The 15736-nt window shown below is 49.6% G+C and overlaps 1 protein-coding gene across 1 annotated transcript in view; it reads right to left on the bottom strand.

The window, feature by feature from the left end:
• Positions 1-15736, bottom strand: part of LOC123638758 (nuclear pore membrane glycoprotein 210-like) — a 72296-nt gene that overhangs the window by 42302 nt on the left and 14258 nt on the right. Inside the window, exons 2-4 of the mRNA XM_045552587.1 lie at positions 12065-12201; positions 10630-10761; positions 1903-1999 (exon numbers count right to left, since the gene is read on the bottom strand). Coding sequence (XP_045408543.1) covers positions 1903-1999; positions 10630-10761; positions 12065-12201 — 366 coding nt within the window. The remainder of the gene's footprint in view (positions 1-1902; positions 2000-10629; positions 10762-12064; positions 12202-15736) is intronic.

Below are 15736 nucleotides of genomic sequence, written 5' to 3' on the forward strand. Positions count from 1 at the left end.
GCAGGAAAGGACAAGGCCAGGATTAGAATCCAGGACTCTCTGACACTATAGTCAGTGTTCCCAGCCTTAAAAAACACCAGAAACTCCAAAGCTGGAGACAGTTACCGGGTAAGTCCCAGCCCCCGTAGAGCTCGACTCTCCAGGGTGACTCAGCAGGCAAAAGCATTAGGACAGGAGGATGTCTGCCTGGTGATGGCCACAAGCCGAGCCCGGAATTCGTGAAGGGAGCACCAGCGCCCCAACACCCCCTACAGCCCAGAGCTGGGCTCCTGAAGGTACATGTGAAAAACCAGACTATTAACTCTCCCACAAGGTGCTTAGGAATTGCAAAGGGGCGAGAAAGCAACTTCACCATGGGGAACCCAGCAGACACCACCTCACCCAGGTGATGGCAGTGACCAGCATCACTAACAGGCCAGGTGGAACCGTGATCAGAAGCAGTTAGAACGCAGAATCCCACTTCCGTGATGTTCCTGCCAAAGGTGTAAAGTTCAGAGCCTGGTCGTGAGGGAACATCAGATAAACCCGAACAAGGGACGTTCTGCAAAACCAGACCGTCCTCTTCACAGGCATCAAGGTGTTGAAAGTCAGAGAAAGACCAAGAGACTGTCTCAGGCTGACAGAGACTAAAAGAAACAGGACAATATGCAGCACGTGACTCTGGGCTGGGTTTTGGTTTTTTGTTTTGTTGGGTTTTTTTTGTTTTTTTTTTTTTTGCTACAATGGACAAAATTTGGACGATTGGCAAAACGCAATGTGGTCCAAAGACTACATGCATTGGTGTTCATTTCCTAATTTTGAGGACTCTGCTATGGCTATGCAGGAAAACATCCTTAATGCCAGCGCACACATAATAATCAGGGATGATGGGCACCAGGCTAACAGCCGGCCCTCAGATGACTGAGGGTTATCCAATTTGTGCCCTGAACGGCAAATTTTCTGTAAGCTTAAAATTGTTGCAAAAATTAAAAAATTAAGTCTTCTTTCCCAAGAAGGGACCATACTCTTTAAAAAACTATTTAGCAAAGCATGGGGCAATGCAGTACAGTCGAGAATGGAAGCTCAGGCCTCCCTCTGCACCAGTGCAGTCGAAGACGCCCGGCGGGGACACAGCACACACAGTTAGGGGCTCTGCTTCTGCTCCATCCCACAGGCAGCAGCCACTCACCACACAGCTGATGAGCACTTGAAACCTGGCTCGTGCAACTCCAGAACTGAACTTTTCATTTTGTCTAATGGACATTTGCGCAGCCAGATGGGGCTTGTGGCTACATAGATCCGAGCTCAGACTCTACCTCTGCCATTCACCAATCTCAGACATGCAGCACAGCCTCTCCCAGCGGCAGTTTCTATGACTGAAAAATGAAGGGAACAGTGGCACATATAGCCTATGTGGCTGCTGGGAGAATGACATGGGTTAAGATGTTTGGCCACCTCATGACAGGCCTGTCTGCACTGCTGTGCTGGGGACGCCAGCCTGTTCCACCTCAGAACGGCCGTCACCACTGGCTTGTCCTCTCAGCCAAAACCTGTCTCCCCTTTAACTTGGCCCCAGTGGTAGTGCTGCCCTCTGGGGCCACTCATGTTTCCCCAGGGCCCGAAACTGCTGTCACCTGTGTTGTCTCATTTCTGCAACTGGATGTCAAAAGCCTCTTTGACAACTTCCGACAGCACACACCCCAGTGGGCCACATAGCAGCCAGGTTCCTGCACAATTGTGTGAACAAACCCTGCTCCCAAACAGGCACGGGGACTGTCAAACATCAGCAGGCACCTGGGAATCATCCAGGGCTCCTTGCAGACAACGAGGGAAGCCCCCAGGCAATGAGGAGCCCATAAATGTCCCCCTTCTCCTTCCTACTTCCCTTCAGGGGGCGTCAGGCCCAGTGGAGGTGCCCCTTACCGCAGTGCATTGTGGGAGTCTGAGAACCCGTCTGCCTCCGTGTCCTTCACAATTGTCCAGTCAAAGACCAGTCCAGCCAGGGTGCTGAAGGTGTTCCCTACAGGAGCAGATGGGAGAGGCAGAAATGCATCACAGTTAATTCCCCAGGGCCGAGGAAAGGAGAGCTAGGAGCTTCTAACCCACACAGGAACCACACTCAACACCATCCCCCTGCAAAGCAGGTGCCATGACTCCCATTTTCAGGAAGGGTAAACCAAGGCTGAAAGGAATGAAGACGTTTACTTGTGGTCAAGTGACCCTGAGAGGCTAGGCCAGGATTTGAACCCAGGCCCGTCTCAGGTGAAGGCTTCACTGTGACTCCCTGCCTTTGACAGCTCATGGCAGGCTTAGTGTAATGCTTAACACCACCACCCTTCACGTGTGTAAGCACTTTACAGTTTAGGAGGCTGCTCCAAACCTGAGCCATTCCTCCTCACCTCCTCCTGGGGAGTACGCTCCCCCTTCCCTCCTTGCTATAGGGAGGGAGCGTGGGGTGAGGGGCAGTTCCTCAACCGCTGGGTTTCACATAACTATTCTTGCCTTTTCTCCTTAGCTGTGGGACTCCTGGGGTCCTGGGGTGGAGGAAGAGACAGCGGGCCCAGCTCCCAGCTCTGCAGTCTGGTTTTGCTATCTGTGAGCCTTTCTTTTTTCAGCATATTACAGGGGTCAGAATGTTTAGGTTACATATGTTGCCTTTGGCCCACCCGAGTCAGAGAGCTTCAAGCATGTCCATCCCCTAGATGGTGCGCACCACACCCATTAGGTGTGAACCTACCCGTCCCCTCCTCCCCGCTCCCATCTGCACCGCCAAGGACACTAGCACGAGAGCAGACAGACAACCTACAGAATGGGTTGCTACACATCTGATAAAGGGCTGATAACTAGAATCTTTATAGAACTCAGGAAAATCAGCAAGAAAAAAATCAAACAACCCTATCAAAAAGTGGGCAAAGGACATGAACACAAACTTTTCAAAAGAAGACAGACTAATGGCCAAGAAACATATGAAAAAATGCTCGACATCTCTAATTGTCAGGGAAATGCAAATCAAAACCACAATGAGATATGACTTATCTATAGTGAGAATGGACTTTATCAAAAAGTCCCAAAACAATAAATGTTGGTGTGGATGCGGAGAGACAGGAACACTCATACACTGCTGGTGGGACTGCAAACTAGTGCAACCTCTGTGGAAAGCAATATGGAGATATCTCAAAGAGATACAAGTAGAACTGCCATTTGATCTGTGAGCCTTCTGATCCATCGTTTCAAATTAAGAAATGCCACATACAATCACCAAATTCTCTTGAAAAGCCTGAAGATCTAGCCACCTGATGCCCAGAGACTGGCTCAGCCTCTCTAGACAGGGCCTTTTTCTCTGATTTGCCACACTCCTCACCATACCCTGTTATCCCACACCCATTCCACATCCTTCATCCCCATTCCCTGCCTGGCCAGCTCCCCAAATAGAGCATCAGGGGGGGGTCCAGAAAATCTTTTTCTACATTGCAAAGGGCAAGGTATTTGGAGTCAGACAGCCTTGGGATCATGCTCCTCTTCACGCCCGCCCACAGCCCCACAAGATCTCAAAGGCTGAATGAAACAGTGCTTAGCAAAAGCTCCAGAAAACTCTGTCCTCTTTGCCCTCACTCCTCAGGGCATCTTTTATGAAGGGAGGCCTCTTCTTACAGATGTTGTGAGTAACTGACCAGAGGAAGACAAACCCCATCTACAGTGGATATGGGGGGGGCGGTTCTTAGAGGTCCAAGGGAGGATTCTGAGCAAATGAAAAGTCTGGTTTCTCAAACCTCAAAGCAGTTTGAACAAAGTAATTTATCTTCCTAATACCCAGGGCATTAGATGAGGAAAGTGGATACCAAAATCTACACCAGCAAAGCACATTGGCTGCAAGAAACTTAGAAGTCCTCTAGTCCGACCCTTGGATGCTGTGTCCACATCAGATGGGGGCTGGGACCCTCCTCTCACATTCCAGGCATAAGGATGTCATCACCTCCCAGGACAACCCATTGCTTCTCTTTAACATTTAACAGCTCAGGGCATGGGCACCTTCTGCCTGCCTCATGCTGAGCTGAAAGGGGTTGCATATAAACCAAAGCTGGCCCCAATTCCTGCCTTCCCAGGGGCTGAGCCAAGCATGCTGACTCTGCAGTGAGGATAAGGATGGATCTCCCTATGTTCATATTAGCTTGTGAAACAATGACCAGAAATTCAATACAAAAGCCCATTAGGCAGTCCACTCCCTTAACACACATCCATCCAAACACCACAAGAGTGTCCTAAACACCTACCCTGGGGTTTCCATGAGGTCAGCTCCAAGTACCACTTTTCTGTTCTGTAAGGTGGAAATGAAAATACCAACCCGTGGGGCTGGCATTTGATCAACCCATGGGAAGATCAAATTGAGAAAGCACCCCCGTGACGTGTCTGGTACTCTTCACTATGGCCCACTCGCGGGCAAGGAGATGGAGGTGGGAAGGCCCTGTCGAGGGGTCTCTGACCAGGGAAAACAGAGACAGGAAATCATGTCTTTGGACATCTCAGTGGCTGCACATAGAGTTCTGCTTTTCATCATCTGTGCTTCCCCCAGTATCTCCTGCAAGTCCACCACATTGAAATGAAGAGCTGAATGTGTGACAATTCCCAGAGCAGATACTAGCAACTCCCACACCAAACTGGGCAAATGCGCATGGCAGGACTGGCTGCAGAACTTGCAGTGCTCCATGCAGGTGAGAATGCAGCGCCCTGTGTTCAAAAGGCAGGGGAAAGTGCCAGAAGGCAAACCCAAGTGCCAGAAGGCACGGAGCCCGAGAAAGTGCTCCCTAGGGGTGTGGGGATACTCCAGGCTGAGTGCAGACCCTTAGAGAGGCTCAGAAGCCCCCATGCAACTCAAGGCACGCATAGGCCCGACAGCTACTGGACCAACACCAAGTCCCAACCGGTTTGGGCTGTGGCCAAGTCCATCGGGCATTACCCCCTCCATGGCCTGGGGCAGATGGGCAACCTCTAAGGGGAGGAAGGAGGCCAAATGACTAAACCTCTAACTCAAGTTTTGCTTTTTCCATTCACAAAGAAGCTATTAGTACCTATTGTGTGCAACAGACAGAGCCCTTCCTTGACCTTGAAGTCTCACCTCACAGCCAACTGCTGATATTAACCAAGAAAGCCAGGGGTCTGGTCCCCAGAGACCATCCCTGTTGTCCTGGTCCCAGGAGGGCCACAGGGAATCATTAAGCAATTCAATTTAACAATCATTTACCAGATGCCTGCTGGGCCCAAAGTCCAGCGTCAGACACAGAAGAGTGGGAAAGAATGTAGTGACCCCAATTCTGTCCTCTGAGTGGCGAATGTGACAAGACACAGTAGATAATGCCCCATACCCCAAGGCAGGTGCTGGTGAGGAGCTAAGGGATGTCAGAAGGGAGGAGCAAGTCCCACCTTGGGCAGCCAGCGAGGGCCCCCTGGAGGGGATATACGAGGGGGAATGCCCAGAGGAATGTGGGCTTCAGGAAGACAAAGTGCTTTGGGCAGAACATGTGGCCTAACAAAAGGTGGCAAAGGGGTGTCTTTGGGGACCCTGAGCTAATCCAGTTCTGCTGATGCACGAAGTACACATGGGCTAGGAAATAACTGTGAAAATTGACCACAAACAGCTTCTGGTGAAAAAGGAAGATCCCATGTGCAGAAGGCCCGGATACCCAGGAAAAAATGCAGGAGACAGGTAGAGCGGCTGAGCATAAAATAGCTCAGGCCACAGAGCCACTTATCCCGAGTCCCAGCCCCTGCTCAGTCACCCATGAGCTGTGTGACACGGGCAAGTTGCTTAAGCTCTCTGGGCTTTAGCTTCCTTGTCTACACAACAGGCATTATAAGTACAATAGGAGGCTGTATTCACTAAGGGGCTAGCACAGCGCCTGGCACTCACGGGCACTCACCTAACCATGTTTGTTGAGCTATGGAGTCTTTTTTGCCAAACATTTAGCAATCTAGATCAGGTACGTCCTTTCTGAGACTGCAAGGTCCTCAAAGTTACAAGGGTCAAGTTTGTCTTCAAAAAGGAGACTCTGACCAGAAGAGAGGTCACAAGCTCAGGAAAAAAGGCAAAAGGGATGATGAAGGTAATTGTCAAGGTATTTTGGGGAGGGGAAGACCCACTAGAATGCATGACATTCTTATAGTAGATAATGAGGAAGTGGTAACCATGCCTTTACTGCAAAGGTGGAACCTTGATATGGGCTACTGGTGAATGACACAGTCTCTGCAGAACGGGTGACTTCCTACTCTGGAACTGGCTGCGTGTGCCATCAAAACATGAGTAGTGGGGAAAGCGGGAGAGGTAACCTTCAAGGGCTGCTGAGCATCTGTCCTGGCACAGCAGTGGGTCCAGAAGGCCAGGAGAAGGCACCTTCCCACTCCTGACATCACTTGCTGCCTGAGGAAGGACACACACTCAGGAAAAAAAGTGACTTTAAAATAACTTCACTGGCTGGGCACAGCGGTTCACACCTGTAATCCCAGCACTTTGGGAGGCTAAGGCAGGAGGACCACTTGAGCTCAGGAGTTCAAGGTTACAGAGAGCTATGATGACACCACTGCACTCCAGCCTGGGTGACAGAGTGAGACTCTGTCTCTTCAAAAGAAAAAAAAATGACAACTACAATCACAAAGATAGACAGTAACAAGCGTTGGCAAGGACGTGGAGATACTGGCACATTCATACACTGCTGGGGGGAATGTGAAATGGTGCGGCCACTGTGGAAACAGTCTGGCAGTTCCTCAAAAAGATAATTACAGTGTTATCATATGACCCAGCCATTATTCTGCTGGGTGACTACCCAAAAGAAATGAAAATATATGCCCACACAGAAACTTGTACATGGATGTTCACAGCAGCATTATTCATAATAGCCAGAAAGTAAAAACAACCAAAAACTCCATCAACTGATGAATGGATAAACAAAATGGTGTATTCCAACAATGGAATATTATTTGGAAATTTAAAAAGGAATGAAGTACTCATCCATGCTACAACGTGGATGAACTCTGAAGACACTATGCTCAGTGAAAGAAGCCAGTCATAGGACTGTACATATCAGGATGGTGCAAAAGTAATGGCAGTTTTAGCATCGCAGAAATTTGCCATTTGATATTGGGATACATTCTTAAATGTGGTTATGTTATACATCATTTTAATGCACATTTCTTGCTAATGACTTAGTACTTGCCGTTTATTTTTGGAATGTGGTCAGACAAAAAGCAAATTCGAGTGATTTTCTTATTCCAGTTTAAAATGGGTCGTGTAAAGCAGCGGAGACAACTTACAACATCAACTATGCATTTGGCCCAGGAACTGCTAACGAACGTACAGTGCAGTGGTGGTTCAAGAAGTTTTGCAAAAGAGACAAGAGCCTTGACAATGAGGAGCGCAGTGGCCGGTCACCGGAAGTTGACAATGACCAAATGAGAGCAATTACCAAAGCTGATCCTCTTACAACTACACAAGAAGTTGCTGAAGAACTCAAGGTCAACCATTTTATGGCCATTCGGCATTTGAAGCAAGTCGGAAAGGTGAAAAAGCTCGGTAAGTGAGTGCCTTGTGAGCTGACCAAAAATCAAAAATGTCCTCATTTTGAAGTGTCACCTTCTCCTGTGCAAGAGCGACGAATCATTTCTCGGATTGTGACATGCGATGAAAAGTGGATTTCATATAACCGGTGACAACCAGCTCAGTGGTTGGGCCGAGAAGAAGCTCCAAGGCACTTCCCAAAGCCCAGCTTGCACCAAAAGGAGGTCATGGTCCCTGTTTGGTGGTCTGCACTGGTCTGATCCACTCCAGCTTTCTGAATCCTGGCAAAACCATCACATCTGAGAAGTATGCTCAATAAATCCATGAGATACACCGAAAACTGCAACACTGGCAGCCGGCATTGGTCACCAGAAAGGGCTCAATTCTTCTCCATGACAACGCCCAACCGCAGGTTGCACAACCAATGCTTCAAAAGTTGAAGGAATTGGGCTACAAAGTTTTGCCTCATCCGCCATATTCACCTGACCTCTGGCCAACCAACTACCGCTTCTTCAAGCATCTTGACAACTTTGTGCAGGGAAAATGCTTCCACAACCAGCAGGATGCAGAAAATGCTTTCCAAGAGTTCATGGCATCCTGAAGCAGATTTTTAGGCTACAGGAATAAACAAACTTATTTCTCATTGGCATAAATGTGTTGATTGTAATGGTCCATATTTTGATTACTAAAGATGTGTTTGAGCCTAGTTAAAATGATTTAAAATTCATGGTCCAAAACTGCACTTACTTCTGCACCAACCTAATACATATGTGCGGCTGTGTGAATTGTATGCTTCTGTTTATATAAAGTGTCCAGAACAGGCAGATGCAAAGAGACAGAAAGCAGACTGGTGGTTGTCAGGAGCTGGAGAAAGGAGAGAATGGGGAGCAAACACTAATGGGTATGGGGTTTCTTTCTGTGAAACAGGCACTGTGAAACATTACTACTAAAACTAGGCAGTGGTGATGGTTGCACAACTTTGTGATTATACTGAAAAAACACTAAGTAATATACTTTTAAATAGGTGAATTTCATGTTATATAAATCTTAATAAAAATAAACACAACCTTGTTTTTTAAAGTGACTTAAGGCAAGAAACAGAACAAAGTAGTCAAGAGTAAGAGTTAGCAAACTACAGCTTCTGGGCCAAATGTGGCCTACTGCCTGTTTTTATCAATAAAGTTTTATTAGAACATGGCCACATCCATTCATTTACATATCACCTATGGCTGCTTTAGTGTAACGATGACAGAGCTGAACAGTAGCGATAGAAACCACATGGCCAGTAAAGCCTAAAATATTTACTATCCAGCCCTTCCCAGAAGTTTGCCAACCCTTGGCCAGGAGGGTAAACTCTAGGGCCAGGCTGGAGCTCAGAGTCTGGCTCTGCTACGTACTAACTACACATCTGTTCTGTGTGTGAGTGTGCCATGCCAGTGTGTGGCTGTATCCACTCCCTGCGCCTAAGTTGTCCAGTCACCATAACGTGAGCTAGGGCATAGGGTGCTGAGAGGAGTGCCTGGGAACAGTGTGCACTCAAACACTGGTCTTTTTCCTCCCAAGAACAGCCAGTGATCACCCCAAAGTCCTGCAGATGAGCTCCCATCACCTCCCTGAACAAACCTCTTCTCCCGCTGCCCTCTGCTCTGAGACAAAGGGCAAGTCCCACGCAGGACCCTTCACATCCCGTGTGCCCTATGCCCTCTCCATGCTGTAGTCTCCTCAAGGATAGAACGTCCTGCCTGGCAAACTCCACATTCCTCAAGACTCAGCTGCAACATCATGTCTTCTGAGAAACATCTCCTGACCTCTGTCCTCCACAACTCACCTCCAGCCTCCCCTGAGTTGAGTCCCCCCAGCTCTATGGTCCCCCCACATTTGGATGATAAACAGCACCCACTCACATGAGCATTTACTTACATGTGAGCCTCCCCCACAGTCTGAGAGCCTGGGGGCAGCAGTCAGGCCCTCACTCCCCCTGTAGCATCCCTGGTGCCTGGACAATGCCCATAGAAAGTGCCCAGAAAAAACACCCTCTATTTACGGAGCACCCACACAGTGCTAAGCACTTTACATACTTCTCACCAAAACCCTGCAGTCCTCAGGGCAAGCATCACCCTCTCAATCTCACAGAGCAGAAAGCAGTGTCAGAGCTCAGGGAGCTCATCTGATGAACACATCAGTGGAGATAGGAGGAGTCTCACAGATGCCTGAAAACAGCTGCTTGCCCCCACCCCCAGGGACATTGTTGATTGCCATGGCTTGCCCCTGTGACTACTAGCATCTGGTAGGTATAGGCCAGGGATGCTGCTAAACATCCTATAATGCACTGGACAGCCCCTACCACAAAGAATTACCCAGCCCCAAATTTCAATCAATATTATCTAGGCTAAGAGACCCTGATCTAGAAAACATTTTTAAAAAGAAAGGAAGGGAGCTACAGTAGTCAAAAAGGTCTCAAAGACAAGGTAGACTTGGTTTGGAGTTGGAGTTTGGGAAGATCATCATGGGAAAGACATCTTTTGCCTGTTACTTTCTTCAACAAGAATCTTAACCTACAAAATTTCCTAGTTCGTACAAGAGACTCTTGAGAAGCAGCCCAGCCCAGAACAAGCCACTATTCGACTCTGGTCGTTCAACTCTGAAGATGTGAGGACAGCACACCGAGCCCACAGCACAGACGTACGTGCCCCAGTCCACATAGACACCCTCTGAGGTCTGGACCAGGAAGCCAAAACCAGCCCCGAGAGCCCAGACAGGGAGCACGCTCCCCAGCCAGCCTCTCCCAGCTTCCCATGCTGGCTGCCCAAAGACGTGCTTTACCAAGGACCCACACCATGCACGGGCAGAGTCTGCCTCCACGGTCTGCTGCAGCTCTGGGCATGACAACTGGCCAGGGCTCAATGCCACCAGGATCATGGGGCCCCCCCTCAGAGATGGGTTCTGTCTCTCCAACATCCCCCCAGCACCAAGTTCACCCTCCTGACAGCCCTACAGCAGGGCTGGAGGCAAGAGCAGAGAGGAACAGAGAGAGGCCCTGGTCATGGTGGGGGTGACAGCCTAGAAGCAGGTGCAAGGGACAAACAGGAAGGGGACGTCCTCACCTTCAGAGTCTAGGGCCTGGATCTTCAGCTCCAAGGGTGAGTCTTCCAGGTAGAGCTCACGGGTGGTGGAGACGATCTGAATACCATGGATGAGGTCCACGATGGCATCGCAGCGCAGGACCTGGCCCGAGGCTAGAGGGGCAGACGGGGATGAGTCAGTGCTGAGGACAGTGCCCAGCCACCGCCCCACCCACCAGGGGTCTTACACTATGGCAAAGACTCTAGGAAGCACCAAATTCACCCTCGGAAGCCAAGCAGCTGCCTGGCACATGGCCCCCTGCTGACAGGTAACACTGACTTTCAGAAAGTGAGGGCTTCACGGACATTCACGGCCCACCTCCTGCTCTTCCAACTGGAGCACCAGCACTTAAAGCTGTGTGCAAAAAATGGACTCCAGGAAAATGTAGTTTTGTTCAGGGTGTAGCCACTAAGTGAGATGACAAGGGCTACAGTACAAGTTAGCATCCCAAAGAAGACAGTTCTGTCCTGAAGCCCTGTCCCTACACTGAGACCGGGAATTGCACCAGTGTTTTTGTTTCTGTTTTACTTGTGCTGGTGCTTCTTATACGAGACTATCAACTACACCATGGAAGGGTTGTGTGGACATGTCCACAGATTTTTGTTTTTTCACTTGCCCTAGAAGTCAGATACGTGAATGGCATTACCTGGGGAATTCTGAAGTGTGAGGGTAGCAGCATGTGATAAAAATTACTCTGATCATTTTCCAGGTGTCACATAAAAGTACCTGTGCATAATGCTGTTTTGTTGGGAAGCAATACGGGCCCTGTATATCCAAAGCCTTAAAAACATCTGTATGCTGTGACCCAGTAAAACTGGGAATCTATCCTAAGAAAGATGCTAAAAGAATCCCAACTTTCTCTATATAAAAACATTTATTTTTATATATAACACTGAAATGAACATCTGAAAACACTCTCAATGCCCAATATAAGGGAATGCTTATAGGGCAACCTCCTGTTAAGAATGTTATTCGGCATTACAAGTAATTCTACGGTAAAATGGAAACTGTCCTAGCGTGGGTGGGGAAAAAGCATGATAGAAAATCGTATGGTTGTCTAAGCATTTTACAGCCACAATACAGTGAATTAGACATGGGGAAGGAAAAGGGGTGATTTCGTGGACTGAGACAACTGTCGTTATGATCGGTTGATACCTGTTAGGGGTAGGGAGCCTGTGATGATTTGGAAATGCAGAAAGCCAGCCGCCACAAGAGCGCCAACAGCACAAAGTGCTGGCACGTGGGCCAGGATGGCAGCTGCCTGCTGGGCATCTGCCTCCCACCTGGGCGTCTTCCCCCCCAACAAGAGAAAGCCCTGCTGTGGGCTCCAGCAGCCTCTGGGACTGGCAGTCTCAGCAGGGCATCTCTCTGTCTCTCATCCCCACCAAGAGCACGTGTGGCACCCTGAGTGCTTACTGACGTCCTCCGCGAAGATGATGCTGGTCAGGCGGGCAGGCTGGGTGAGGCGGGCCTGCACCACTGCCTTCTGGGAGCACTGCTGCTCGGCCAGGCCCAGTGGCTCAATGCTGGCCACCTCGGGCCGCGTGGACGACCTGCAATGGAACAAGACAGGTGTTCACTCTCTGGAACTATGCTGTGAGGCACAGCGGGGCCCTGACGTCGGCGCTGTGGCTCCCACTGGGGCACTGGCCTGACTCAGACAGAGAACAGAGGTGGGTGGTCTCAGGCAGCATCAAGCCCAGAGGGGCAGTGGGTCCCGCTCCACGACCTGAGGGTCGGCGGCCTCTACACACAGCCCCCCACAAGCAAACCAAACAGGAGGCCCCACACCAGGAAACAACCTTGAGGATCAATGCATGGCCTCCATCTGAGATTATTCTGCACACATGAAAGTTGTTCTGCGTCAGAAAGAGAACTGCTCACGGGGTCTGGTGAGGTGGCAGGTGGTGCGAAGAGGGTCTCTCAGCTGACCTCTAGCCCAGGCCTGGTACAAAGCAGGCTCCCAAATGTCAGCTTCTGTCCCCAGAAGGGCTCCTCAAACCCTGGGGATCACTAACTACTAACTGTGGTCATGACAGTCACAAAGTACCAGGGCACGTGAAGCCGACATCATAGCCAAGGTGGGAGACAGGCAGGCAAACACATCACAAGTGAATCAGGACAGTCTGTGAGACCATTTCCCACGCGGATGATAAGAGGAAGCCACGGTGTGACGGGGAGCTATCCAGTGTCAGCCCCTGGATTTCTCATCCATGATCCAGGGCGGCGGGGGGTGAGGCCAGGGAACCAGCAGGCAAAAGGCCCTGCAGCAGGAAGCGGTGGGCCTGCTACCCTCAGAGCTTCAGTGCAGCCAAGGCCCCAGGGAGGGGTCCCCAGAGCAGGGCGTCCGGCGCTTGTCTCTCGGGGCCGCACCCAACACAGCGTCTGACTCTCCACGTCCTCCCCAACCTTTGCTTAAACTCACCGGAACATCAGCATTCTGGGGATTCAGGAGACTTGTAAAAAAACTCCTGGCATTAGAAAGCAGCGGTGCAGAACACACCCACACAGACATCTCTAAGTCCCCGGGCTTCCCCAAGTGTCCCTCCCAGAGCCAGGCAGGCCCAGGAGGCATTTCCCCACACACCTGAGCACACTGACCGCTCAACACCACTTGCACTCGCTGGGCTGCTGTACCCAGAAAATAAACCTCATCCATCAGTTAGAGAAGGAAACCTCAGCCCCTGGGGACATGCATTTGTGATCCCCTCATTGATTTCTTCTAAGAAAATAGCATTTCCGAGACCAAGGGAAGAAGAGCGTATGTGTGTACATAGACGAGAAGTGAGAGAAGGAACCAAGCTAGAAACAGATTGTTTCACTGTGAACAGCTTTTGAGGCCTAAGATAATTTTCAAGGGGCGTTAAACTTCCTCCCCGCACACACACACCTGCCTGCGGAAACAAGGAACGTAGACAATTTACACAGACCAGAGGAGGCCAGGAAGACATGACAAATAAATGCAACAGGGGATCCTGATTGAATCTGGGAGCAGAAAAAGACTTTAGTGGTAAAACTGGCAAAACCCATATAGTGTAGAGTTTAGAAGCAGCCACATACCAGTTACTCTTAGTGTGAGCACAGAGGATTTTTAGAGCAGTGACACTATTCTGTGTGGTACCGTAATGGTGGATACATGTCATTGCACACTTTTCCAAACCCACAGAACATGTGACACCAAGAGGGAACCCTCTGGACTCTTTGACAATGATGTGTCAATGCAGGTTCATTGATGGTAACAGGTGTGCCTCTCTGGTCGGACACTGCGAGTCAGGGAGGCCACGTGTGCTGAAGGGCAGGAGTCTATGGGAACTCTGTACTTTCCATTCAATTTTGCTGTGAACCTAAAACTGCTATAAAAAAAATAAAGTCTATTTTTAGAAAAAGATTTATCATTTCCCACTCCCACCTTTGAGAATCAGTGTGGTACATCTCATTCAGTGGCCCTGGGAGCCAGGCTTAATCTCAGACAGAGTGTCAATAAACACAGGTAAGAGCTCTCCCTCCAAGTTGGAGAAACCCAACATCCTCCCCCACGCCCCCAGCCGCCACTGAGATGCCCCAGCAGCCTTCAGAGCCTGGCTGCAAACAACACGCCTTTTACTTTATGCATGCCATGCTGCAGGGCTGTGTTAAGGACAGATACAGGCCTAAGATAGGCCTGTACGACAGACACATAACTTGAACCACATTTTCATTTTCTAATTGCCATATAAAAAAGTATCAGGTGAAATTAACTTTTTAATAGACCTTGTTTTTTAAAGCAGTTTTAGATATGAGCAGAAAAGTATAGAATTGAGCAGCAAGTATAGAAGTCTCCTAAGCCCCCTGCCCCCTAAATGCACAGAGTGGTCCACCCGGGGGATGGACAACGGAGGAGCCCACATGGCAGCACAGTCACACGAAGGCCCATGCTTGGCACTGCACACCCCATGGGTCTGGATAGGTCTGGACACATAACATCATGTATCCACCATGATGGTATCATTCAGAATAGTCAGTCACATTGCCCTAAAAATCCCGTGTTCTGCTTATTCATCCCAATTTCTCAAAAATCTTTAAACAGCCATATTTGTTAAAAGTTACAGGTTATTTTAATAATATGTGTTATTTACCCCAACACATCCCAAATATGATTCAGACGTATGGCATTGGCTGCATTTTAAGTGCTCACAGTCACGCATCTTGGTCCCTTTGGGCTGCTATAACCAAATACCATAAACGCAGGGGTAGGGGATGTGCTTATAGCAACAGAAATTTATTGCTCACAGTTCTGGAAGCTGGAAGTCCAAGATCAACCGATATATCGGGTGTCTGATCTGGGCTCACTGTCTGGTTCGTCGACGGCTGTCCTACCACCGTCCTCACATGGTGGAAGGGGACAGGGAGCTTTCTGGAGCCTCTTTTATAAAAGGGCACTAATCCCACCCAGGAGGGCCCTGCCCTCATGACCTGATCACCTCCCAAAGGCTCTACACCTCTTAATGTCATCACCTTGGTAATGAGGTTTCAACAGAAGAATTTCGGGGGACACAGACATTCATGTAGTGAGTGGCTCCCATGCTGGCCCAGCTTCCAGGCCTCACCTCCTGATGGAGGAGCCCCACAAGCAAACAGTGCTTTTCACTCCTGGGGTCCCTGGGGACATCCTCTAACACCTGTAGAGTGCTGAGGGCTGATTACACAGCAAGAACTGCAGCCTGGAGAAAAGATAAAGCCTTTGCCTGGGAAGGCTGGCCCTGGGCCATCTCAGGAGGCCCCACCTCCACGCTGGGCTTGAATCCCTGCACCCCACGCACCCAGATGGCTGAGCTCTGTGCAGTGGGGTCCAGCTCTATCCTCCCCCAGGGAGCAGGGAGGACGGAAAAAGGAAAGCACTAACCAACAGAAGGCTGCCACGCCCCACCCCAGTCCCCCAGGGTCTTCTCTGCTCAGGACCCTGCATCTGAAGCAGCAGGAGCTTATTTCACTGTCTACCAGAGGGTTTGAGGCAGTTTAGTCTGTTTTTTCTGTTACCAGCACAAGAGTTCTTTTCAGTTATCTGACCACCTTCTCAGATATTCTGAGCCCAACCCTAGCTTTGGGGGT

Source organism: Lemur catta, chromosome 5 (genome assembly GCF_020740605.2).
Source record: "Lemur catta isolate mLemCat1 chromosome 5, mLemCat1.pri, whole genome shotgun sequence".
NCBI classification, from domain to species: Eukaryota; Metazoa; Chordata; class Mammalia; order Primates; family Lemuridae; genus Lemur; species Lemur catta.